This window comes from Paramormyrops kingsleyae, chromosome 6 (assembly GCF_048594095.1).
Source record: "Paramormyrops kingsleyae isolate MSU_618 chromosome 6, PKINGS_0.4, whole genome shotgun sequence".
Lineage (NCBI taxonomy): Eukaryota > Metazoa > Chordata > Actinopteri > Osteoglossiformes > Mormyridae > Paramormyrops > Paramormyrops kingsleyae.
Window position 1 is genome coordinate 1,266,105 of NC_132802.1, and position 27,755 is coordinate 1,293,859.

At 45.0% G+C, this 27,755-nt stretch overlaps 2 protein-coding genes and 1 long non-coding RNA gene across 3 annotated transcripts; 2 read left to right on the forward strand and 1 right to left on the reverse strand.

Moving 5' to 3' along the window:
* The first annotated feature begins 1,401 nt into the window (after positions 1–1,401).
* On the forward strand, positions 1,402–10,371 carry sypl2b (synaptophysin-like 2b). Its single transcript, XM_023793646.2, has 6 exons — positions 1,402–1,599; positions 1,773–1,847; positions 7,681–7,799; positions 8,262–8,466; positions 8,756–8,947; positions 9,230–10,371. The coding sequence occupies exons 1-6, from the start codon at positions 1,582–1,584 to the stop codon at positions 9,371–9,373; spliced, it is 753 nt and encodes a 250-aa protein (XP_023649414.1). The 5' UTR covers positions 1,402–1,581; the 3' UTR covers positions 9,374–10,371.
* An 8,172-nt stretch (positions 10,372–18,543) lies between these two features.
* On the reverse strand, positions 18,544–21,404 carry LOC111834301 (amphoterin-induced protein 1-like). The gene has a single exon (XM_023793429.2). It carries the CDS (start codon positions 21,402–21,404, stop codon positions 19,836–19,838), a length of 1,569 nt encoding a protein of 522 aa, XP_023649197.1. The 3' UTR covers positions 18,544–19,835.
* A 968-nt stretch (positions 21,405–22,372) lies between these two features.
* LOC111834302 (uncharacterized) lies at positions 22,373–27,316 on the forward strand. Its single transcript, XR_002835979.2, has 3 exons — positions 22,373–22,500; positions 24,683–24,838; positions 24,988–27,316. It is a non-coding gene; the product is annotated as an uncharacterized lncRNA (long non-coding RNA).
* Positions 27,317–27,755: the final 439 nt, after the last annotated feature.

Here is a 27,755-nt window from a genome sequence, read left to right on the forward strand (position 1 = left end):
TTATAAACCCCAGGACCTGATAGGAGATCAGTGATGGGGACATGGATAGATGGATTGAATATTATACTCTTCCAGTTTCCTCTCCCTCCTGCCACCACCCGCCCGACCACCGCATGCTAGTGAAAGGCATCAAGTGAAATCATTCACAAAGCAGGGAATCACCACTGACAACATGGTCTCCATTTCATATCACCAAAGACAGTGACATATTTAATGGTGTTTCATAGGTTCACTTGTTATTACACTGGATCATAAAAAGCAAAAGTTACCGTTTGGGGTAAGTAAAACAGCAATGTAGAAGAACAAAGTAAAATAACAGCAAATTTTAATTATATTTCAGCACTGCAAGATACATACTGTTTTGATTTACTTTACTTCACTATATTGTATTTATTTTGGTAGATCAGATTAGACTACACAAAGTATCAAAGCTATTTTTTCTGTGTTTTTTAGAAATTATCCATCTGATATTCCTGCAGTGAGCAAAACTGGACTGATGGTGTAATCTTTTAAAGACAAGAAAAGAATAAGTAAGAAAGATTGTCCCGCATACTATTCTCATATTGCTACTGTATATTTGTCGTGGTGAGTGTGTGCACAGCATAAACTGCCTCTCTCTGCTTATGTTCGTGGGCAGTCTACAAAATGCCCTACTGGGACCGTAGCACCACGCTGCTGATCTTCAAAATGCTCTACCGGGACCGTAGCGCCACGCTGCTGATCTTCAAAATGCTCTACCGGGACCGTAGCGCCACGCTGCTGCTCTTCAAAATGCACTACTGGGACCGTAGCGCCACGCTGCTGCCCTTCAAAATGCTCTACTGGGACCGTAGCGCCACGCTGCTGATCTTCAAAATGCTCTACTGGGACCGTAGCGCCACGCTGCTGATCTTCAAAATGCTCTACTGGGACCGTAGCGCCACGCTGCTGCCCTTCAAAATGCTCTACTGGGACCGTAGCGCCACGCTGCTGATCTTCAAAATGCTCTACTGGGACCGTAGCGCCATGCTGCTGATCTTCAAAATGCCTAACTGGGACCGTAGCATCATGCTGCTCCTGCAGTTTTCGAGGTTATTTCCCTTCTTTGACATGTTTCATGCATCCTGTAGAGGGGTTTCCTGGCATTCTTACTGAATCTGTATCACCATACTTCCAATAAATGGATAAACCTTCTGTCAGCCGTATGGGGGCCTATCAGAAGTCATTTTGACCAGCCATGTAAAAGACATACCAGGGAATGTTAATGCTTGATGATAAGGGGCGTGAAACCTCCAGTTTGGATCCATTCACCCCACCCCACCCTTAATTAAACAGGCGTCTAATTAGTAGGCGGTTGACTTGATTTCGCAGCTCTCGAACCTTATCTGCACCGCGCTGTGAATTGGCCGCCTGTCTCTTTAAGAGCAGGGCGCTTTGAGTCACATGCGTCGCACTCTCCGGCTCAAAAAGTTCAAACAAGTTTGCAATGAAACATTTTATTCTAGTCGTGCATGTTAATCCGTCTGTCAGCTCCTTGATTTCTACTTGGTTTATACAAAATCGTCTTAGTTTGTAGTCTTTAAAAGTTGTTTGAGGCCAGCAATGGAGGGACGCGTTCAGGTAGAGCACTGCTCTCCAATTAAGCTGACATGTATAAAAGATGTTTCGTGCCTTTGACGAGCTGGTTCAGGACCCGATCGTCCTCTCCCGCATGCCCCCGAGTTTCCTGCTGTGCGGTTAGTTTACTTTTTGCATGACAGTCGACTCGTGTTTTCTGTTTCTACTTTCTTTAGAAAGTGGTATCAGACTTCAAACCAGACCTGGGTCTGCTGAAAGAGCCGCTGGGGTTCCTGCGGGTGCTGGAGTGGGTAAGTTAAGCGGTAGTTTCGTGTGATCTGACCTTGTAGAGTTTTACGTAGTTCATTTTGGAGCGCTGTGTGCCGCTTTTTCGTGCGCAGTCCTGCAGTGGTGAAGTGACAGTAACGCTTTTAGTGTTTCAGAAGTGTTTCCGGGGAGTCTAATCGGAGCAGTTATTCCGCTCCGCCAAATAATAGCCTAATAAAAATACTCCTAACAAATGGTTACGTTTCCGTGGTAGGAATCTGAGTGCATAGCTACTGAAACTGCGTACAAATATGTACTCTTCTGATAACGTGCCCAATGAAGACTATTTTTTACAATAACCCTTTTAGAGTTAAGTCATACGGCCCGGACTTGGTGGCTTATGGCGGTATAGGGGCGACGTCGACGTGATTTACTTTTTCGGTTTAATCATTTTATAATTCCCATGCAAAAGCAGTGTAATGTAACTTTTTGATATTTTTGTGTATAAATATGTATTAGTGTTACTGACTGGATTTTTGTTGTTGTTGTTAAATGGTTCTCATCTGGTGCGCCTATACCCGTCTGCTGACTGGAACTGAAGCAGTACAAGCAGATGAAAGTTTAACGTATACTCGAATCTAAATTTTGTTAATCGCCGTTAACTGTCATGTGTAAAGATCTTTTCGTCCGATAAGTTTGCCCGCAGCCGCAGGGCATCTTGCGGAACTTAACCAAAAACCGCTGGAGTTCAGCCTCCTAAAGTGCACGCTGCAGGTCCCTGATTAACTACGACCCCGCGGTTCCATTTTGTATCCACTTTATCCAAAGTAGGCAGGTTTGTGACGGATTGCAAATGCAGTAGGATGCGCCACATACGCAAGCAGCATGTTCTATATGTCACTGAGTTTGGGCTTACATTACATGACCCCTCCTATGCTTGCAATAATATCATTGCAGCTTTTACTCAATATGCAGAACATTACTAATAACCTCAGAACTAACTAAAGTTGAATGCAGCATTTGAATACTGCTACATTTGAATTCTTCCAAAAATTGCACATGACTTTTTCACTAGTTCCTGTTGTGGAAAAAATCTGTTCTATACGTTGATATGCAGGCCTGACTACCATATATCTCCATTCAGCTAAATTGTAGCACAGCCTCCATCCCATCGCCTTCTGCTTTGATGGTGGCTCGTGTAGTTTGAGGCCGTCTGCCTTCGTTCAGGGGCCCAGGTGGTTTTCAGAGCTAAGAGACATACGGGATGTGACTGATACCGTCTCTGTCAGTGTTTTTCAATTACTTAACACTCCTTCCCTGGCTTCTGCCCTTCATCATAGTCCCCTCTACTCAATTGTTCTTAACCCGTGTGATTCTGGATGCTGTCTGTGCCATATGTCTGTGGAAAGGTGACCCTCATTAGCTGTGCAGCAGGGCTTGTAGCTCAATATGGTGGATGGTTTATTTGGAGATCGCAAGAATGCTGGGGGGTGTGGTGTGGGTGTGAGGAGAGCAATGTCAGGCTGCCAAATACCAGCAACTGGAGACGTGTGTGTGTGTGTGTGTGTGTGTGTGTGTGTGTGTGTGTGTGTGTGTGTGTGTGTGTGTGTGTGTGTGTGTGTGTGTGTGTGTGTGTGTGTGTGTGTGTGTGAAGTCTGTCACATTGGCTTTTTTAAATGTTGAATTGTAGCACTTCTCAATAATTTGATTTGCCATACTATTTTTGCAATTGCGTGATATGAAATGTAGCTTTGTGCTAGAATTCTCACTCTTAAGTGTGCTAATCAATGGATATGTTAATGATGGATTACTAATATAGACCATTTAATAGGACTAGGTATTTGAATCACAGTAGTCGCTATCAAAAACTAAACTGCACACAAAACTTAATGTTTTGTTTTGGGTCTTTCCCTGTTAAGCGTTACATAAATTTGCTTCAGTAAAGCTTTTGACGAGTTTCTACTACAGTGTCTGTTAGAATATTAATTCAGTGAAATTTTGAAAATAATCCTTTTAATAACAAAGCAGTTTCTGGGCTGATGGATGTGTAAATATGAAACGGTGAACAGGAGTGCTTCATGCAACTGTTTAAAGAGGAAGAGCTTTCCCTTTCAAACAGAATTGTACATTTTAATATATAAGAATACAATGCACTTTTGAATTGTGTGTGTTCGTCTTCCCTCCCTCTGGTTTCTAAATAGGCCACTAGGATCGGGTGGCGGCCAAGGGAGGCCCTGGCGGTCCGATCCCCGGCTGACAAAACTGGCTTTCGGGACATGGAATGTCACCTCTCTGGTGGGGAAGGAGCCTGAGCTTGTGCGTGAGGTTGAGAGATACCGACTAGATATAGTCGGGCTCACCTCAATGCATAGCGTGGGTTCTGAAACCAATCTCCTGGAGAGGGGCTGTATGCTCTTTTCTTCAGGAGTTGTGGCAGGTGATTGGGAGGAACGGCCTCTTTGAGCTGAACCTGAGTGGTGTTCTGTTATTGGACTTCTGTGCAATGCATGGTTTGTACATAACAAACATAAGGGTGTCCATAAGTGGACATGGTACGAACATGCCCGGGGCTACAGGTTGATCGATTTCACAATCGTATCATCTGATCTGCGGCCTTCTGTCTTGGACAGTCGGGTGAAGAGAGGGGCAGAGCTGTCAACTGATCACCACCTGGTGGTGAGTTGACTCTGGTGGCAGGGGAGGAAGCCGGTCAGACCTGGTAGGCCCAAGCGCATAGTGAGAGTCTGCTGGGAACGTCTGGCAGAGGCTCCTGTTCGCTGTAGCTTTAACTTGCACCTCCGGCAAAATTCCAACTGCATACGTCGGACGTGCTCCCAGTGCGGGTTGGGCTCCGCCAGGGCTGCCCTTTATCATCGGTCCTGTTTATATTATTTATGGACAGGATTTCTAGGCGCAGCCAGGGTGTTGAGGGTGTCCAGTTTGGTGGCCTCAGGATTGCCTCGCTGCTTTTTGCAGACAATGTCGTCCTGTTGGCTTCATCTGCTCGGGATCTCCAACGTGTTTTGGGACGGTTTGCAGATGAGTGCGAAGCGGCGGGGATGAGGATTAGCACCTCCAAATCTAAGACCATGGCTCTAAGCTGGAAATTGGTGGATTGCCCTCTTCAGGTCAGGGAGGAGGTACTGCCTCAAGTGGAGGAGTTCAAGTATCTCGGGGTCTCGTTCACAAGTGAGGGTAGGCGAGATGGGGAGCTGGATAGACAAATCGGAGTTTTGCAGGCGCTTAACCAGTTCGTCGTGGCTAAGAAAGAACTGAGCCAGAAAGCAAAGCTCTCGACCTATCGGTCCATCTTCATCCCTACCCTCACCTATGGTCATGAGCTATGGGTAATGACCGAAAGAATGAGATCGTGAATGCAGGCGGCCAGAATGAGGTTTCTCTGCAGGGTGTCTGGGCTCTCCCTTAGAGATAAGGTAAGAAGTTCGGATATCCGGGAGAGTCTGAGTAGAACCACTGCTTCTCCATGTGGTGGACATCTGGTGCGCTAGCCGGGTGGTTCCACAAGATAAAATTTGCTTGGCGAATCGCAATCAGAAATGACCTGAAGTCATTCCCTATGTCTCCCCACACCATAATGCCAGGAGTAACACTCCACAGCATTGGCAGGATTGGTCCTGTCCCCTCGGTGCCACCATACGCACACACACTGGTCATCTGTGGTAATGCAGAACTGAGGTTCATCACTGAACATGGTACGACGCCACTCGTCATCAGTCCATGCCTCCTGGTTACGGCACCACTCCAAACGCAGCAGTCTGTGCTGACGTCAATGGCAGCCTTCACCCAGGACAGTGAACCCATAGTCCAGCTGATGCTAGTCATTGAGACACAGTGGGGGGTGGTGACATGAGGGGGGTTGTAGGGAGTCCAATACCTGTGTCCGGATGGCAGGCACAGATGTCATGGGGTTCTGTAATGATTGTGGCACAATACAACAATCCTCCCTTGGTGTGGTCTTGTCTTGGGCAAGCGGAACCTTCACAACATGTCTGGGTACCTTGATGGGCCCATTGGTTCCAACATTGGGCAACTGTGATATCTGGATGCCCCACAGGCCAGGCACAATGCGACCAGCCGGCCTCATGCAGACCCACAATGTGACCCCTATCAAACTCTGAAGTGCTGGTAATGCTGGCTAATGCATCTAAGAGCTATCCTTTGTGTCTGGTGACTAGATGTGCCAGCTACTTGGAATTCAAATAATATACATATCCATCGCTGGTCTGCACGTGTTCCAAATTACATCCAAATCAGACCATTACTGCTGTGTGCTTACATTTTTTATTTTTTTATTTTTGTCAGAGTGCATTTTTATGAAAAATGCTGGTAAAACCAATTGACACAAACCAGTTACACCTGCTGACCATCTTGCTTCTACAGCTAGAGGTCATTGCTTGTTGAAGAAACTGACACTGAAAATCAAGCATGATGGTCAACAAGGTTGACTTGTTTTAATACGTTTAAGTAAAATAAAACATCTAACAAAAAGAATTGTTTAATGAATTCATGTATTCTTTTATGATTAAGAAAAATATCTAGCAATGAATAAGGGTAAAATCGTGTCTGTCTGTGCTTCTGCCTGATGCCCTGTCATACTTTGTTTTAAAATGCATCTTGGGCAATTGAATCAAGTGGACGGCACGAAATACAAACAGCTACCAAGATGTATTGCGATCCGATCACTCCAAACCACTTGTCGATCTGGGACACATTTGACCACATCTCTAGAGCCCTGATGTATGTGATTGGAGTGCAAGTGAAACCAGATGCATGATTTCCATTTGGGTAGAAGATTCAGTCCAAAGAAACTGGATGACTCCTATCCCAACCGGACATTTTTTTTCTTCTTGGCTAGCTGTGATGTTATTTCCTGTCAAAATGGAACCTTCAATGGAGGTTACACCACCTTGACACTGAAGGAAGTTGGCCTAACTAACGTGAACCTCCAGATTAATTATAATATTCAGAATGATGGTTTTCCATTACTTGTATTTTGCATTAAACTGTTCTAATGTAAGATTATGCCAAACTATTTGACATGGTGTTTTATTGAGAATTTCACCTTTTTTAAGCAAGCTTAATTATTTGGTACAAAATTTTAATGGTTACGCCGCATTGATATATTGCCAACATCCCCCAAATATATTCTCAGAATTGTTTAAACTGGAATTTCAGACTAGGTCCTCAAATTATATGCAAGTAATTTGTTTTTTTTTTTCAAATTTTAACACTTGGTTAAAAAAAAAAAAATAGCCATGTGGACAAAAATATAGTACCATGTCATTGACCCATTACTGTAATATAGGGTAACGGGTAATTGTTTATAATATGATATACATTGGTACTCACTCAGTCACACAATTTATGTATTCCAATTCATTTAAGTTGCATGTTTTTGGACAGTGGATGGAAACCTAGGATCCACTGAAAATCACCCACACATTGGTTGACCATGCGAACTTCACACAGAAAGTGGCAGTGTGCAGTGACACCGCTACCCACTGCACCACTGTGCTGCTCTCGACTTGCACGATGTGCGACGTTAATATCCGCATGGCATTGCATGCACAAGCAACTGTCACATTTCAAGGACTGCAGAAGTCTGCTGCATTCAAGCCATCAGTAAGCTGAGCTAAAACATGAAACATTTTTACTCGCAGGAAACCAAATTTAGCAATTTGAATGATTCTATTTCACCATTATCTAGTACTTTTATTTATTTAGATTTTTCAATTAATTTGAAGTGTTATATGCTATATAGAATATTGTAAACTGTAATTGTTGGTGCCTTGATTCCATGAGGGGGAGTGAAACATGGGTCTCTTTGTATTCACAACTTCAATGCTCTTTCTGTAGGTGTTCAGTGTTTTCGCCTTTGCCACCGTGGGAGGTTATTCTGGTTCGACCAGTATCAACATCCAATGTGCTGATAGCCAACTTCAGGAGATTACGGCGCACTTTTATTATCCATTCAGGTGAGTTTGGTAAGAGAACAACCCTTTTCTTTAGACACAGGGTTGATCCAGGTATTTTAAAATTTTTTAATTTTAATATCCAAATCCCAATCTAATTTCCTGCAACCACCCAGTTTGTCAGTTGCACAGACTTGCTTACTGAATGTACTGTGGCCTGTTGTGTGTGTGTATATATGTAAATATTTATGAAAAGACTGGATTGAGACACTGAATCAGCAGATATAAATACTGAATAGATTAAATTGGGGTACCAAAAAGTGGATCAGGACATCACTAGTAGAAACCAGAAGACATTAGAACACCAGAAGACATCACTAAACCTTGTCAGAGATGGCACTTCGATTGAAATAGTGTCTGTGTGGTCATCATGCGTTCTGCGTGTTCCAGCTGGTTGTTTTAATGGAGATGGTGGACCTCCTGGCACGCTCCTGTATGTTCCACCTGCCCTCTCACCCGCTGTAGGCTGCCCAGCTACCCCTTCCACGTCCCCACCTGTAATGGAAGTTCCTCAGGATTCGTGAACACCTTCCTTGTGGGAGACTTCTCCCCTTCTGTGGAGTTCTTCGTGTGCGTTGGGGTGCTCGCGTTCCTCTACTGCATAGTCACGCTGGTGGTCTACTTGGGCTACCGGCACATCTACCGTGGGAACAGCCGTGCTCCTATTCTCGTGAGTGTCCACTTACGTTTATTTAGCAAATGATTTTGTCCGACACCCCTGGAGCAGAGGAAGTTGAGGGACTTGCTCCGGGGCCCATGGTTACTGTGGGCCGCAGGGCATGAACTCACAACCTCCTGGACACGAGCACAGCCCTAAACCACTGAACTGCCCATCAGCTCCTCCCCGTCTGCTTCCTGATGTCGGCTGTATGACACAGCCGATAATAAACCCTTATGATCCATTCACTTGTTCATACAGTAGCAGGAAGTATCAGTTTTGCCTCCCGCTCCCTCTGTAGGACCTGCTGGTGACCGGGACCTTCGCCTTCATGTGGCTGGTGTCCTCCTCCGCCTGGGCCAAAGCCCTTTCTGACATCAAGATGTCCACTAGCCCCTCCTTCCTGGTGCGGGTCATCAGCACCTGCAAGATCTTAGGCAACGGCTGCACTCCGGGCGCCCTGCCTTCCACGAGCCGCCTCAATGTCTCTGTGGTAAGACCGTGACGGCAGGCAGTGCCCCCCGAACGCTCCCAAACAGGAGCCTCCTCAACAATCCGAAAAAGAGGAAAACTGTCACTAAAACAAGTTTTAGTTCGGTATTATCGGGATAGTAGTATTAGAAGCCCTGCGATGCATTGGTACCCCCCCCCTCCCACCAGCCTCCCATGACTGCTTTAAAAAAATGGATGAATGTACAGTGTTAGAGGCCTGTGATGACAGCGTACTGCTGCTCCATGTCCTGATACTGATGTTACACTCCAATTCCTATTATAGATTTTTGGATTTCTTAACCTCATCCTCTGGGGGAGCAACTGCTGGTTCATTTATAAGGACACCCCGTTCCACAAAGCAGCGAACACCCAAGCTGAAGACGAGGAAGGAGGACCGTCAGCACCACCCCCGACCTCGAGAAAATAATGGGGCGGAGCCAGAGGCCGCGGTGGCCGCTTAGACATTGCTGCGGCGCGCGGGCATGTCTACTACAATACAGACATGGAGATCTGTGGGCCGTGCGAAACCTCATATTTATGGGTATAGTTTACAAAAAATGTCATTTTAATTAAGAATCTTTTTTTTTTTAAAGGTGAATGCCTAATTGGTATGCAGTATATTTTTTTTAACAACAGATTTCTGAAATGTGTCAGAATATTTATTTAACTGTCTGTTATTGAAGTAAATCGTCCAAACAATTACCACCCCCCCCCCCTTAATTTGGGGGAATAAGGTGTCCTCCTCCCAATGCATACCTCATTTGGGATGTTCTTATGTCGAAACACTTTTTTTCTAATGACAGCTGAATGGCGACATTGCTGTCTTGCCCTGGGTTGATGCCAGTGGCAGGTATGTGAATGGGGCGGGGGGGGGGATCCGGGATCCAAATGGAAGAGAATTTTCCCTGCTGGCAATACTTAGCGTCTAGCTGTGAAGGACGTTCTGCTGCATGTCATTTCTCAGTATCGGGGAAATGCTTGTGTGTGTTTGCGCTGTGTAGATTTCCTTTAGCCGTATTCATAGATGCTACTCAATTTAAATTTTAATCAAGCTGCCCAATTAGCAAAGGGTAAAATTACCCACCAGTGCCATTATTAATACATAATTTCCAATGACATGCTGGCTGTAGACTGAAGCCAGCTATAAACAAACAAGTAGCATCCTTGTTTCTGCCTCTGTTTAAAAGACAGGTGATGGCAGGTGATGTAATGCTATTGCTTATTAAATTGGCCCATATTGGTAAATTCACTGTTTGCACATAGTATTTTGTTGTTTACTGACTGAACCTGGAATATGTGGTGACTGTGGTTGTTTTTGAAAGTAGTATTTTTTTTTTCTGTTTCTGCGCTTCCCATGAAGTATAAGAATGCAGGAAAGCCCCCATGCTTATTCTGTACTGTACATTAAAGCAGGACTGCCGCTAATTATTTTCTGTGTGGTTCCTGAGCACCACCATGGGGGGGGTGAGAGTTGGATCATGGCATCAGGCTGCTGCACCGGCCTGTTTTTATTTACCAGGGAGTCCTGAAATGGCAGCGCCATGACATCATCATCCAAATGCAGTGCACACACACTCGGCATTTGGTGGAGATTCCAGCTGTTCTTCTGAAAACCACTCAGAGCCCAGAGTCATCTCCAGCCCTCTCTTCTCTGCAGCCATAAGTACCCTTTCAACCCAAACTGGGATATTTTGAAGATAATGAAGGCAGCTGGGTTTGACCTTCCCGCTGTTGCACTAAATGAAGATTACGATGTTGACAGTCGGTGAACCTAAAAATGTCTGACTAAAATTTGACCACTTAACGAATTGCTCCATTGCCGAAAATGTTTACAGCGATGATCAAGTTACGGCAGTGGTTAGAGGATAAGTGATGCTCACTGATATTATCCAAAAAATTAGTAACTTGTGGACTTAACAAATATAAGATGGCATTTTAGTAAATGGTAACAGAAATTGATGTTTCGTTGTTATGTATTAACCTTTTCTTTTTTTATTCAAGCTATAATTAGTAAACTTTTGTGGTGCTCTGCTGAAGCCATATATAACGGACATGCATGTAATCAATGCATTAGTCACTGTATTTCCAAAAATAAAATCTAAATATAAAAGCAACCATTATATCAATCTTTCAACTCCATTTCTAAAAACCAAAGACGTAGCGTCATACAAAATACGTACAATAGTACAGTCTAACTCATTTTTTGATGGTGCTGTTTTTTTTGATGGTACCAAACTCACCGTCAGCAGCTAAAGGCTCCCTACTTGATTAAATAGCAAAGTCTGCTGTTTAGGGTATGATTAAACGCTGACTAATCTCGCGGTGTAACCTCTAAAGCCACAATGATATGATAAAATGCTCAGATTCTAATTGGGGGTGATGACGGTAACAGTTGTCAACCGGGGGCCATTTTGTTTTTTACCCACGACCCAAGAGTTGAACTCCTGCTCTATAACTGTCTTAAGCTTTTTGTCTGAAAACCCACAAAAAACATTGGTCACATCTCACAAAATATAATAGTAATCATTATTAAAACATAAAAGAATTATTGAAAACTCAAGAACTGAAGTTAAGCTAACAGACCGAAGCGGCACATAGATCTATGTGTCCCAGTTTACCGTCTATCCTGCTTAACCGATATTCAGCCCTACATCTTTCCTTTAAATCTCAAAATACTATTCGGCAGGCCGCTTACAGCATTAATGGTACATCTTTGAATTGCTTTGCTCACCATGCAAATACTGAGTTTTAAGCTTTGATAATCCTAGATAATCTAGTGAGTCTGCCATACGGGGCAGGGTCCATTCCTGTGACACCACTAGTGAATATATGCTGGTGAATATTATGCTTAATCAACAGGCAAAATTTCCTTCCCTGAATATCTTAAATTCCTTACTCATTTTTGTATTTTTCTGTCTGTCTTCTTATGTGTTTAAATTGCCCAAGTGTCAGTGTTTAGATGTCATATTCTATTTATCACTATTTTTCTAGTACTGTGACCAAGTTTGTAATTTCATCTCAGCGTGTGACCTATGGATCATAGAGCTGCAGATGACGAAAAAGGTACTTAGACTAAATAAGGTGGGAAAATCACATGCATACAGGCTGCAGTGTGTAAATATCTGTGTGCTTGTAGCTCCATCCAGGGCGTTGCTTAGTCCATCACAGGGCATAGGACTGGGGTACATTCTGGATGGGATGCCAGTCCATCACAGGGCATAGGACTGGGGTACATTCTGGATGGGATGCCAGTCCATCACAGGGCATGGGGCAGGGGACACCCTGGATGGGATGCCAGTCCGTCACAGGGCATAGGACTGGGGTACATTCTGGATGGGATGCCAGTCCATCACAGGGCATAGGACTGGGGTACATTCTGGATGGGATGCCAGTCCATCACAGGGCACGGGGCAGGGGTACACCCAGGATGGGATGCCAGTCCATCACAGGGCACGGGGCAGGGAACACCCTGGATGGGATGCCAGTCCATCACAGGGCACGGGGCTGGGGTACATCCTGGATGGGATGCCAGTCCATCACAGGGGTCTAGTCAGGCTGACTGAATACGTGAGAAATGCTCACACATACTAACTCCACACACAAAGGGTCCAAGCAGGATTTGAACCTGAAATGCAGGAAATGTAAGGAAACATCACTACCCACAGCCGTCCTTCTAAGGCAGGAATATTAGATTACACCTCACAGCTGTCACACCATATCAAACCACAAGGTGGCGGCAAGTACACAGTTTTCTTTTGATTTCTACTGCTAAACTAAGATATGTTTGAGATTCATGATTACTTCTGGAACACTTCATTTCTGACTTTCATTTATAAATGCGTATTTTTGCTTTAGTCACTACATTAATGGCCTTGCAAATTATATATGGGTTTTATGAATGTATTGAATTAGTGGTCGGAAAATAGATAGATCTGAGAGGAAACAGACTTTGGCAATTGTGTTCTCTGCAGCAGCAAGGGCAAATTGGGAGACTGTGAAGGATTAATAGGAGAGTGAGTCTGCAGTGAGGAAGCACTTACACATCCACAGGTCAGCAGTATTCACTCCTGCAAAATATGCAAAATACTCACCTGCGAGCTTGCAAAAGTTTGGTGAGACACCTCAGTAAGTGCAGAATGCTGTATAAGCAACTAAAATTCATGTGAATTTCTGTAAATCTCATCATTCTCTCGGCTGTTTTTTTCCAGGGGTCTGTATACTGTACCACAGTTGTCTTTAAAGTAGTAATTACCATACTCCAAAAATTCCTAAATTAATTTTCAGATTTCCAGTAAATTGTGCAGAAGATTTTGTTAAAATAGTAGCAACAGTAATTACTCAACACTTGCTTCATAAAGATATCTAAGTCTTTCTGAATATATATGCAAATATATATTCATGTAAATATATCTAATACAGTGGGAGAACAAAGATTCACAGAATATGAGGTAACTGTCGAGGCCTCTGACACTGGGCCAGTTATACGTCAGACATAAGAAGAGGAACAGCTTCTGGAAACTGGGAGGCTGTTAGTCCACAGAAATCACCCAGTCTCCTGAGTTTGGAAGCTCACATAGTTATTGGAGCCATATTTCGTGATGTTTGGATTGGTTTCATTTTAAGTAAAAGAAATGGACCTATGGGGAGAGGGTTAGAGCATAAATCTGATGCTGTGCCCACAGACAGATTGCGCACTGGGAGCTGTGTGTGAAACCAGCAAAATAAAACTGGATTCCCTTGAATTACTCTGGATGAAAAACCCAATTCTTGGGCTGCAGGAATGAAAACTAGGGTCATAAAATTATTATTATTTATTATTATGTAAAAAAGATATAAATATATAATTACTTTGGCTTTCTTTAGTCTTTTGCGTGCAGTAATATAGTTTCTTCAGCTCTAATATATCTATTCCTTTTCTATTCCACAGGGTTCAATTTAATTAGAAAACTAAAGAATGCTTAAAAAATTGTATGAGGGCAGTCAAGGCTATTTCCTAAAGAAAAGTCTTACGGGCCGCTGTAAGGTCAGCTCCGTCCACAGCAATTCTCCGCCCAGTCATCCTTCACCCCGCCTCCCCGTCCAGACCCCGCCTCCCCATCCAGACCCCACCTCCCCATCCATGCCCCGCCCACAACTCGCAGCAGGAACCATCCATCACTTCCGTTGAAGTCATAGTGGCAATCAAGATACCTCGGGAGCTCTGCGCATTATTTGCTATTATTGGTTTGCTTTCTTTGATTGATTTATAGTGTATGACGGTTTTTGGTTTATTGGATTTCTGATTTATCGCCTTGCCCCTCTCTGTCCACCACAAAATGTTGAAACTGACCCCCTGGGGATGGATGTGGTACCACCCATGAGTGGTATTCAGCGCTCAGCAGTGCGCTGGGTGGTTTTTATGCGGGAGGACAGAAAGAATTATTGGCAGGCAAACAAAACTGAATTGCTCAGGTACTCTGGTACATTAAGAAATAGGGGGCAAATACATTTGCCATTGCAAACGAATACAAACAGCATTGTACCCTCTGTGAACCAAGCAAGGGCAAAGGTAGCACTGTTAGAACACCATGCATGTTTGTTTCAGCGGACTCCCTCCATGTGGGGAACCAGGATGGTGATTAACCGTGGCCCAAATATAGACATATAATGCAAACAAGAAGTAAAAATGAGCTTTAACTAAACCAAAATCACATTTATTCATAAGACCTTTTAGGATGAAGGTCCCTGCTTTCAAAGCAGGCTGCACTCAAACAGACCACAACTCTGTAATCAGCTTCCCATCAGTGCTTCCATTCGGGTGATCTGAGCTTCTGCTGTTTTGTTCCTTCTCAGCTTGTTAGCTATGAGTCTCACATGGACCTGCTGGTGCCCCTTTGCCCCAAGACAAAGTTTGCAATTCTAAGAAAACAACTGAGGAGCATCAGTCTCCGCGACCCAGTTTTCAGCGCCGGATGAACCAGGGAACAAACTGATCCCGAGAAGAATGAGTTAGACACTGCCACAGCTGACGCGTGCTTTGAAGATGTCTGCTGTGGCTCGCGGGCGCAGGGAGGTTACGTGGCTCACACAGCGCACTATTCCTGCTGCCTTCCAGATGCCGTCACTATTTGTCTTTGAATCCAGAGATGACGAGAGTCTGACATCTCGTTATAAATGCTAGCAACAAACAGCTGACGACCTGGAGCAGCCGACAGTAAGGAACAGGAGAATGCTACATACGTCAACAGTGGTATTTATCAGGAATAACTTTCTCATGGCTCGCAGTGTTGGACACACGGATGCGGGGGGGCAGGGGGGCTCAATTCTCCTTTCGTCTTTTTCTCTTAATGCCCATAGCGAGGGAGGTAAAAAGGCTCATATGTCAGCTGAGATAGTCACAGCTGTACAGAACTGTGAGTTGGATTAATTTCAAAACAAATTTTCACAGGAGGATTTTATATAGAGAGTAGTAGCAAAGATCCAAAGCCAGTTTTTACATGATTGTGTCTCTGGTGGTATGGGAGTACTATGAATAACACATTTTAATGTGTAAAAATAGTATTCACAGCCATTTTACACATCCATTTAAATATCCCTCTTCCATTAATACTTATTCTATACAGGGTCAGGGGGGTCCTGGAGCATATCCCAAGATGCACGGGGCACAAGGCAGGGCACACCCTGGACGGGATGCCAGTCTATCACGGGGCACAAGACAGGGCACACCCTGGACGGGACGCCAGTCTATCACAGGGCACAAGGCGGGGCACACCCTGGACGGGATGCCAGTCTATCACGGGGCACAAGGCGGGGCACACCCTGGACGGGACGCCAGTCTATCACGGGGCACAAGGCGGGGCACACCCTGGACGGGACGCCAGTCTATCACGGGGCACAAGGCGGGGCACACCCTGGACGGGACGCCAGTCTATCACGGGGCACAAGGCCGGGCACACCCTGGACGGGACGCCAGTCTATCACGGGGCACAAGGCGGGGCACACCCTGGACGGGACGCCAGTCTATCACGGGGCACAAGGCGGGGCACACCCTGGACGGGACGCCAGTCTATCACGGGGCACAAGGCGGGGCACACCCTGGACGGGACGCCAGTCTATCACGGGGCACAAGGCGGGGCACACCCTGGACGGGATGCCAGTCTATCACGGGGCACAAGGCGGGGCACACCCTGGACGGGATGCCAGTCTATCACGGGGCACAAGGCGGGGCACACCCTGGACGGGATGCCAGTCTATCACGGGGCACAAGGCGGGGCACACCCTGGACGGGATGCCAATCTATCACGGGGCACAAGGCGGGGCACACCCTGGACGGGATGCCAATCTATCACGGGGCACAAGGCGGGGCACACCCTGGACGGGATGCCAGTCTATCACGGGGCACAAGGCGGGGCACACCCTGGATGGGATGCCAGTCTATCACGGGGCACACCCTGGATGGGATGCCAGTCCATAGGAGAATTCATATACTTTTTCTGTACACGTGGCGATCATGCTTTTCAGTCAGCTGCACCGAGACTCTGGAACGCTCTTCCACTAGCTTTGCGCTCGGCTGAGTCAGTTGACTCTTTTAAAATGCATCTTAAGACTTTCTTGTTTAAGAAGGCCTTTGAATAGAGCTGAGTTCACGCTGCTTGGCCTTTGTTCTCTAATATATTTTACAGGTGTTTTTTCTTACTCATGTTTTTTCATATTCCCCTTGGTATCATTTTTATGTTACATTTTTATGTACAACACTTTGTGACGTGTCTGTGAAACGTGCTTTATAAGTAAACTTTACTTACGTACTTACACAGCCAACATCCTTCAGTGAATGAAACCACAAGTCTCTGCTTGTACTATAGGATGTAAGATACTATAATATTAGTTTGCTAAGACTGGGGTCTTTAGGATGCCGTGTGGGATACTTTATGAAATCTGTCTTGGCCATTTGACGAGCTAGTGTACCATCCTGACATAAAAATGTTAATGTTCCTTTTATATTTGAGTAAAGATTAGTGTTCTTGTCACCTCCTCTCTCACAGCATTTGACTGTTCTGGCTTCGTGTGATAATGGGTTTGTTAGCTGGCCAGGGGCCACTTAAGGGTAATGAAGTGACAGAGGGCGAAGCGCACTGGGCTATTCCCCGCTCGCCACTGGAGAGCTTCACGATAATCCTTCCCTCTCCGAACGGCGAGGCTAACGAGCGATTATTGCTTTGGATGTATCCACAGGACGGCTCCGGGTTCCCGTTTATTATAATAAAAATGGGAGTGGGGTGGATGAAGCCAAATAACGTCACAGCTGGCAGTGAGACGAAATGAAGGATGAGCCTCGTGTTCATATGGTGCTGATGAGCAAAATAAAAATATGGGAAGAAAATGTGTTTCGCATTCACAGCGAGAGGCAGACAGACTGCCGGTGGGCTCTCCTGTTAAATAAAATTAGCATTTGATAATTGCTAGTCTTTCTGTTGTCAAAGCATGCACGCTCGCTCGGACTGACCAAGACACTGTCATGTAAAATACCAATGCTGATATCTTCGTTTCAGAAACGTCACAAGTATTAAGAGGAATTTACATTACAAATTCAATCCTTTCATATGATAATTCAAGTAAAAAAAAGTCACTCTTCTTCCCAGGATGACAGTCTTTTAACAAATGGCACAGACTGTATTTATTGATGCAGTTAGTTTGCTTTTGTCTTAAATGGCAGACGTATCTTACAGCTGTGTTTGACCATTTTATACTGTGTGATTTTTTTCTCTGAAAGGATTCTGGTTAACTAAATTTCTCAAAGCAATTAGCATGTGGATTCACCTGCACACTTTTGGCTAAAACAGCCGGTATTTTAAACACTGCAACTCAAGCCGCAGTGTTTCATAAATACTCTGTTTCCTGTGTTAATTGGCCAGTGCAGACTAAATCACTTCCTTGCTGTTATCTTCTAGATGGAAGTATCTGCTAAGCATATGGCAAAGAACGGACTCCAAACATGGAAGCATTTCACAGTAACGCGTCTGCGGCCATCAGATGAAAAAGGGCAAAGTACAATGTGAATTTAACAGAAGGCTCTGCACCAGGGGTGCGCAATCTTATCCACAAAGGGCCGGTGTGTACGCAGGTTTTCGCTGCACCTCCCTAATTAGGTCACTAATTAGAGGACTGATTTGCTGAAGAGTCCTCACACCTGGGTTTGAACAGCTGACCTAAAGGTTACCCCTAAAACCCACACACACACCGGCCCTTTGCGGATAAGACAGGCCACCGCTGCTCTGGACTGATGACATAATACACAGGAGGGAAAAAAAAACTAACACAAGGTGGAGAACTGAATGATTCTATATGACGTCAAGGAGTGAGCATGAATCATCTGCTACCGAATGTGATTCAGCTTTCAGTCTTTCTCCTTAAAAGACAAAACAATGAGCACAAATTGGTATGTTGAGAAGTAATTTCCTTCCAAATGCAAAGAACTCAACATGTCCAGAAAAAGTGATTGCTGAGATATTTATGATGACATGGCTAAATATTCTGTGAGCCCCCCCCCCCCCAACCACCAACACTTTGAACAATTCAGTTTAATTTAGTATTGGATGGGGAAAAAAATAGTAGTGCAACTTCATGAGAAAAATTACTTTAATTTGCCATTTAAACACTGAAGCTAAACTGCTGATGGGATCAATCAGAAATTAAGGATATTGCTGTGAATCAAATGTGCGTATAATCATAAAAAAGTTTAACGTCTCTTAGTCATAAGTATATAAATTTCAGTAAGATTACATTTAATGATAAATTACCAGTGTGATATACGTGGATAACCAACTGATGTAAATCTACAAACGCGTGCTCACACATCCTCCCGGAGAAACTGATCCTTTGCTGAATAACTAACCTATGAGGATAGAGAGCGAATCCCACGACGGCACACTCTGTGGGGCTGAGGCTGTCATTGAACAGGGGATGGGGGGGGGCTGCTAATGAAATACCACTGCTGGTAAACCTTGGCTACACATCACAGACCCACTCTGGTGTGGCTGCGGACGTTTGTTTATAGAAATTCAGTGTCTGTAAAATCGCTCTTATTGGAAAGCTTTGTGCTACCAGCCATTAGTGATTTTTTCCTCCCTTAATGCCCGTGCACACTTCGCACGTTATGAGCACCAGAAGGTGTCTGAATTGGTGACGGAGCTGGCTCTCTGCACACAGATAATGGCCGTTTATGGCTGTCTTTATTTTATTGCATTTTCTGGGGGGAACAAAAGCCATCAGCAAGGTCTGTCCCGGAATGAGCGCCAGGCCGCATCTCAAACACCCCGAGCACTTTTGTGCAGCTCATGCCTGTCTGTGACTATTCATCTCACTCCTGCCCCCATCAACAGAGAGGGAGGGGGCAGGTAAGAGAGCTCAGTTAGGAAAGGAAGGAAATTACACACAGCAGGCTGTTCCTATGTAACACCAGTAAACCTCCCCCCCCCCATTCCAGATATTCTACATTTCCATTCGTTTTTACTGTTTTTTCATGTTGTTTCTGTAACCATACATCAGGCTATTTCACAGTATACATGTTTAAGTGCTACAGATTCAATTATTCAATTGCTGGCAAAATTCTGAACATCCTGCTTTGTTCTTGTTGTCAATGTGAAGCAAACAGTCAAACACTAACCAGTGTTCCTAATGACCTGGGAATGGCCATCCCCTTCCTCTCCTTGGACATCACGGTAACACTAACCAGTGTACCTAATGACCTGGGAATGGCCATCCCCTTCCTCTCCTTGGACATCACGGTAACACTAACAAGTGTTCCTACTTATCTGGAGATGGCCACCCCCTTCCTCTCCTCAGACACCACAGATGCACAGAACATGGACGTCCTGAAATGACACTCAATGCCAGCGAGAAAGGTCCTCCTCTCAGACCACAATAGGAGTGTCTGAGAAGACAGAGCTGATGGATTCCGCGTCTGACTTCTTCCTCCTGCTCTTCTGGCCCTCTCCCTCCTGCTCGTTGACAAGGCCCACTTTGCCATTCTGACCCTGAAGCTCCTTGGGATCAATGAAGGCCACGTGACGAGCAAGGCCAGCTCTAGCGCCTAGTTCATCAGGACCGGGAGAGGCACTGAGCGCAGAAGAGCGAACGCTGTCCTCACGGTGAGCCTTGGCCCGGCCACCATGACCCAGACAGCAGAAGCAGCGGCAGGGTGTCAGATACAGGTAAACCAGCACCAGCACCACGCTGGCCAAACAGCCCACCAGTGTGGTGTAGCCTGTGTTGAGTGTCTCACCAGCACCATCCAGGGTGAAGTTATGCACCCTCAACAGCACATAGAGGGTCTCATTGACAGACTGGCCCACCGCAAAGCAGGTGTAGAGACCAGAGTCCCCCGGCCGTATAGGGCTGATCCTCAAACTTCCATCTGGTAGCACCACAGTGCTCTGGTTTCCAGCAGTGGGAACCACTGTGTTGCTGGGTGTCACCCAAGTTTTGACCATGTCACGGTGCCGTGTGTCACAGCCAAGGATCAGCGTCTGGTCCAGGTAGGCCTCTTCATCAGACTCCGCGAACGTGCTGCAGTTCATGTACTCCCCATTCAGGTCGATGATTCTCACCATGGCCTTCTGCGGGCCAGGCAGGACGCACGTGTGCTCGTCCTTGAAGTCCATGGCGGAGTTCAGCTGCCGGATGTTCCAGTGAGCCAGCAGGCTATAGAGCTCACAGTTACAGTCCAATGGGTTGTTATGGAAGTAGAGCCCATTCTTGATCCAGGCAGGCAAGGCTTGGAGTTCCCGTATGGGCAGGGCCTTGAGCCGGTTGGAGGATACATCCAGCAGGCTGAGTCTCTCCAGCCGAGTCCTCTCCTTGACCAGCTCCAAGGGGAAGCGGGACACCTGGTTCTGGCTCAGGTAGAGTTTCTGTAGACTGCTGAGACCCACAAAGGCCGAGCGGTCGATCTGGGAGATGTGGTTGTTGTACAGCAGCAGCACCTCCAGCTGGGCCAAGGGCTCGAAGATTAACTCGTCCAGCTGCCTCAGCGCATTGGATGACAGGTCCAAGTAGCGCAGGCGGGCAATGTGGACGAAGGCCTGCGTGGACAGGAAGCTCAGGCTATTGTGGCTGAGCAGGAGGCTGTGGAGTTTAGGCAACTTGATGATGGTCCACTCAGCGCGCAATCCAGAGATGCCATTATAGCTGAGATCCAGCACCGCCGCGTACCACGGCAGGCCGGCCGGTACAGCCGTCAGGTTCATCTTTGAGCAGCTGACGATGTTGCTGGCGCAGATGCATGTTTTGTGACAGTTGAGGTTGGAGCCCATCGCCCCTGGCGGTGGCAGGAGGAGGCCCAAGAGTAGGGAGATGCACAGAGCCACCTGTGTACAGCGATTCCGGTCAACCCCCGAGGATAGACAGAGAGCACCGGAGTTGGGCTCCCCCACTGAGTTTACAGAGAGCATGGTGCTGGACCTCCTTCGTCTAGCAGGCATCTGCAATCACCCAAACCTATCCGAGCAGCATGGAGCAGAAACTGGCTGAGGTCCATACAGCGAAGATCAAATGCTAGAAGCAAAACAAGGACAAGGTTATGCATGCTGGATATCAACACTGGGGGTAGGAAGGTAAGCGTGACAATGTTACTTGGTTCTCCTGATTATACCGGACACTTAGGCATACACAGGAAAGGGCAATACAGGCAAAGCTCTTTCATCTATTTTATGGCGCGTTTTTGAAACACAATACACGATGGTCCTATTAGTGTGTTTACTTGTACTAAGGAACTGCTATCTTAGAAAAACAGCACGCTGAGTGAAAGCTGGCGCCATCCAATGAAAACGCAAGTAAGGTGTAAGTTAAATGTTGCATTGCAGCATTTCAGATATGGAAGTATACATGTTTATTATATATGTCAATACAAACACTGAAGCTACTCGTAGCGGTTCGTGCAAATTACCTCCAGCTTCTTCTCCCGAGCACCAGCATTCAGGCTTGATTGATCTAAAGTCCGCTCAGAACACCGGCTGCATGGCTATCTATCTTCAGCTGAAGGATTGTAGTACATACAGTAAAATCCACTGTGGTTAAAAAAGACGTTAAAATACTGCAAATAGCAGTAGTCTGAAAAGAACGCAAACGTAAATATCTTTAAGCAGTCCTCGCTTCGTTGTGCTGCAATTCGTAAAGAAATAAGTCAGTTAATCTGTATATAAAACCCATCCTTGAATAATTTCTCCACTCTTCGAGGCCTCTGAAATTGCATTTCCATCTGCTGCAAGTCAGGGGGAAATAAGATGATGCAGGCGCGATGCTGAAATCCGCTCCGATTCTCTTCGCTTTCATTCACTGGGGCGCAAGTTCCTCCGAGCGGATCACTGGTTAGACAGCGCACCGTCGCCAGGCAGCCGGCGGCGTTCCGTGCCAGACGCTTCTGCGACGCGATGTTCGCTTACGTGTGTTTTCAGCAGGAGAAACAACAGCCCGCATTGGCTTGACATAACGCAGCCTCTGATGAGTAATCGGCCGCTCTCCCGGGACACGGATTGGCTCGGGAGCGAAAGGGCAGCCGCAAGACGGCTGTAAAGCCAGGTGCTGGGCTCGCCCTTATTGTTATTACTATTATATAATATGTATAGACCTTTCGATTTGCGTCTTAGAAAATATTTTTCCCTAATAACAATATTACCTGATGGCCAGATGGTTGAGCGCTCTCAGTATGACCACAATAAAATTAGAAAACCGTCACTCACAAATCGTGTAGCCTATTTTTCGCTCCCCTATGGGACATGCTAAGGAACGGGTTCTGTGTCTGAGCTATCGTTTACGCTTTTACATATAAGCTGTTCGTATTGATGGTAATTTGATAAAAGTCAACGCATCTCTACGTGTGACGAATTAAATCATCTGAAGATGTAAAATTGCCCGAAAAAAATCCTTGCGGGCTCAAATGCATAGAGCACTCTAGAAAATCGGTCTGCGCGCGCTTAGCCTCCCCTCACTTCTGCCGCTTCCTTAAATTGTCTTTTGCTTACAAGCGTCCGTCTAGTAACCCACACACAATCCCGCCGCCTAAACACTGCTACCCAAACAAAAACACACGTCAATAGTTTCATATTTACACTTAAACGTTTATTATAAAAATTGAGGAATTAATAAATCATTTAATGAACCTATGGGTGAGATATCCATATCCAGCAATATCCATATTTGATCCATAAATAATGCAAACTGTTGAACAGATTGATCTGAAAATCTGCATATTCATGGTCCTCCACCTATATCATGAATTAATGTGCGATAAATGAATCTTATTAATAGTTATTCTATGCATTTACCACCGAGGCAATATTAAACAAAACAATAATATAAAAATACATTTTATTTATAGTGTCCTTTTTACAGACGCGTAAGCAGTTTCACGGTACAAATGGACCCATCCATCTTATAACTGTTTCCCTTGGTCAGGGTCTCAGGCTTATCCCAGGCCAGCTAAGGCGTAAGACACCCAGGGCAGGATGCTGGTCCGCCATAGTATACATGCATTATGGACATCTGAGTAATGGCATTTAGTCTTTGAACCACAAGAGGAAAGCAGCACATCCATGGGAATCGTGCGTGCGCTGGAGAGAACAGCTCCATGCTCACGTAGGATTCAAACCCACAACGCTGTAGTTGTGATAGTACTGTGCTAAGCTGCCATGAGACTCTGGCACCAGAATGCATTTATGAGTTAACTACATAATGAAAAACTAGATGCAATCCTTAGCTGTATTTTAAAAAGGTCAAAAATCATTATGATTCTAATTAAACGATGGAAGAGTGCCTCAGCAACAGACAGCTGTGGAAATGAGATTACGTGAAAGGGCATGTCTATTTTTAGTTCCACCCCAAAGCTTGGCTGATTGGCACAATCACAGAAGTGCTTTGGTGTTGTACCAGCTCAGGACGAATGAACAGCTTAGCAGGAAGTGTTTGTCAAATCATCCTGTAAGATCAGACTTGTGCTCCTTGGTGTAGTGAGATGTCCTTCAGTTTGTATTATTAACTGTTAATTATTGATTATCATTAACTATTATTATTATAACTATTCTTTCAGAAGGTACCGCTTACCATTTTTCCGACCTGCCTTTCCTGGGGTTGTACTGGCCATCACATCCCAGCCTAACTGGACCAGTTATCAGCAGTTATTGATACTGGGTCTCTGTGGAATACATTTCTAAATGCATGGAGTAGTTACCACACACTTTTGAAGAATGCTTAAGTTGAGTAGTTAGCAGAGCAGGATCAGAAATGTGTGTAAAATAAAACCTTGACGAGTGTACTGACTGTGTGTGTAGTCACACGGAGACACACTTGTGTTGCTTGTAGTTCACAAGCTCCCCCTTATTTTCAGCAGTACTGGATATAATTATACACTCCTTGTCTGAACTGTGTTTTTCTTCTGTGCAAGCCAAGTGCTTTCAAGGCTACAGAAGCTTGTTATCACTGAGTCTCCCAGGGGAACATAGCTCAGGTTACGCAGTGGTACAGAATTAAATCTGTTTATCTAACTGTCGGCTGTGCGGTATTTTTTCACTGCAGATTTGCATGAGTGTGCTGATGAATTCTTGATTGCATTAGAAATTACAATAGAATTTGTTAAATTTTGTTTGATATTATTAGTGAATGCATCCATCGATGTTAGTCATGATGCCCATTTTAGCAGCCTTGCCGTTTGGCTTTAACCTGATGTTTTCAATAAGAGATTTCTTATTTTTGTGTTTATTTCCAGTGGTGGCAACTGAGAAGAGGCAACTTCAGTCACTCTCCTGTTTCCTGGTTCTCAGAACAGGTATCCCATTATTACAACCAGGAGGCCAAAACAAACAAACTTGTGCTCTGTTTCAGATCGACTGACATCCAAGTCGCCTTTTTCTACACTAACAAGGTATGTTAATCAGGCTAATTGTGGAGAAAGAAATTGTGGGATATGTTTGTGAACTAAGGAAGCTTGTTAGTGGGCTGTATTCATTAAACACTTCATATGTTTTTGACTTTCGAAAGCTAGTGAAAACTTCATGTTTATTTGTTTATCAGAATGGAAGGTGATGGTCAGTGAAGTGGACAGGAAGCAGTTTTTTTGCTTTTGCTGTGAGTCACTCTTCCACACCTTTGCAGAGTGCTCTGGTATGGACCTGCAATCAGAGATATGCAATATTTTCAGATTTAAAATATTTCTGGTGCCAGTCCGACATGGTTCTTCTAACCTATTTTCTCACTGGTACAAAGGAGGGAATTCCATGCCCAAAGGGCCCCAGAGTCTGCTGTTGTATATTTTTAAATGATTTATTTAGCAGTGTTAAACCATAGTTACAGTAGCTTGCTTTCAGGCTTTCATGGGAGATTTTTCATGGCTTTTATCTGTTTATACAACAGGATATTAACTGGAATATTGATCTGTTATGCCGCAGGCTATCCTCAGCCACGTTCGTCCTCATGGATCCCCGAATGTGTGTGGGTCTCCGGTCTGCGTTTGAGTCTGTCTGCTGGTGAAAGTGGCTGTTCTGTTGTGTAGGTTGCCCAGAAGATGCCTCACTGTCTTAGTTAAGACACTCAAGGCAAAAGGTGCCACAAAGACTCATTTCTGACGCTTGTTGGATCTTGCCGGAATTTGTGCCAGTGCCCCCTGGAGGAAGGATGATGAAGGTGCCATCAGTCAGATGAGGGTTAAGCTCCTTACACGTGACTCTTCATTTCTTATGTCATGGCATTGGCTTTCGAAGGAAGAAAGTTCAGGTGCAAATGGTGTAATTAATAAGGTGTTTTGTACTTCCTGGTATAAAAATTGAGAGCTGCTTTTATTTTAGCACAGTTTTATAAAGACTTCCACAAATATCTTAATCCCTGCAGAAAAATAGTGATTTAACAACTGTTCTGACTTCTGAGTTCGATCTTGTTTTGATTCCAAGAACTCAAACACAGATGTTACAGTACCCTGCCAGGCTTCACTTATCCGACTAACATATTGCATTTTGTTGTTGTGTTAGATGATTTTATGTACCATAGCCTGTTATGTTCCTGATTTTCCTGTTCCTGTGATCCAGCTTAAGGGTCCAACAGAATAGTCCCATTTCTGGTCATACAGACTAAGTCTGTATCTTGCTGACCTAAGCAGACTTGCTGCAACCCTGTGGCCCCAGTGCGCTCTCTCTCTCTCTCTCTCTCTCTCTCTCTCTCTTTCCCCCTTGCTCTTTCAGTTATGGGCTCAGCACAGCTGATCTAATTGGATGAGACATTTCCATTTAACTGAAGGGAGAGGTAATTTAAGGTAAAAGCAGATGGTCACTTAAGACACTTAATTTTAACAAAAGCTCATTCATGCCAATGACTTATTTCTTCCCTTTTCTTCCTCCTGAATTGCAGAGAGTGATCATACATCTTGGGACCAGGTTATGTAACAATGAACAATGATGTTCAAGAGGATGCAAAAGTTCAGTGATGCAAAGTGATTTCCTAAAACATGACGTTTTGCATCCTCTTGAACACAACCTCCATTAACACACATTTTACATAACATGATTTCCCTATGCACCTTTAATCATTTTACTTATGTAGTACTATTTTATTTTTTTCCATATATATGTAGATGGATATTTATCTTACTGTATATAGGTTGAATTCCTTCTTAACTGGAACAACTATATATATTCCCTGTCCTGGCATAGGAACCAAATCAATCTTAGTCTGTGCACTATCCTACCTGCCAACCAGCACCCAGAAGCAAGGATTTTCTGATTAATTACCTGTGATTGCAGCCAGTTCCAGGACATAACAAAAGAAAAATTCTTTTGGCCTGTATGATTAGCTGAGGGCTCATTAGCTAGCTGAACCTGCAGCACTGGGTTTGTATACCTCTGCTCTGTGATTATTCTCAGTCGCAGTCCGGGTTTTTCCACTATTGCTGCAGAAATAGAAGAACCATAAATCTTAGAGTGCAACCACCTAATACTGCTGTAGAACCTCCTGGTTCATGCCTCACCCCATGATCCTAGGTTTATATGATCCGTCAGTTAATTTAACCAACAATGAACAGTAATAACTCAAGAGTTCTGCAGAAAAAAACCGCAAACATCTGTGATCTATGAGGCCTGAACTTGCTAAAACCTGCTGAAGAACCTGCAGAACCACATGGTCTACAATGACTCTGCCTACTGCTGCTGTAGAACCTCCAGGACGCCACCTCAGGACTGCTGGAGGATTGTCCCTGAGGATCCTTGAGGGTGGAGAACATCAGCTATAAGCAGGGCTGGTGGCATGAATTGTTAACTGAAAGAAGATGCCCCCCAAGGCTAATAAGACGAATGGGGTGGGGGAGGTGGGCCATATTTCTTGCATGAAGTCCATTTCTACTGCATTAGATGTTGCAGGCAGGGGTGCAGATAGAGGGGGGCAGGGGGACATAATATATGCCCCCCCCCCCCCCCCACTGTACAGGGAAAAAAAACAATAAAAAGTAAGTAGCATCCCTAAACAGGGTTGGATACCTAGATGTTTGAACTCATCAAAGTGTGTCGGCCATCAGGGACTACTTACAGCATGTGTTTGTTGCAGGTAGGTGTCCCCACATATGGGCACACGTCCCCATGCCAGCACACGCACGTGTCCCCGTGCCAGCACACAAGCCCGACCCCGTGCCAGCACACGAGCCCGTCCCGTGCCAGCACACGCACGTTCCCACTGTCTCCCTCTGCAGCTAGACATAGTAACGTGTATGCATTCCTACACTTAAAAATTTTCCACTTTCACGATGACCTACCAGTTTAACAACGGATAACTCAAACATGGATGTCATTTTGTAGACGGTT

Coding starts and splice junctions, on each gene's coding strand:
- LOC111834301 (XM_023793429.2), bottom strand. CDS start 21,404: ATGCCTGCTAGACGAAGGAGGTCCAGCACCATGCTCTCTGTAAACTCA.
- sypl2b (XM_023793646.2), top strand. Junction 7,800..8,261: donor CACTTTTATTATCCATTCAG/GTGAGTTTGGTA, acceptor CACCCGCTGTAG/GCTGCCCAGCTACCCCTTCC. Junction 8,467..8,755: donor ACAGCCGTGCTCCTATTCTC/GTGAGTGTCCAC, acceptor CTCCCTCTGTAG/GACCTGCTGGTGACCGGGAC.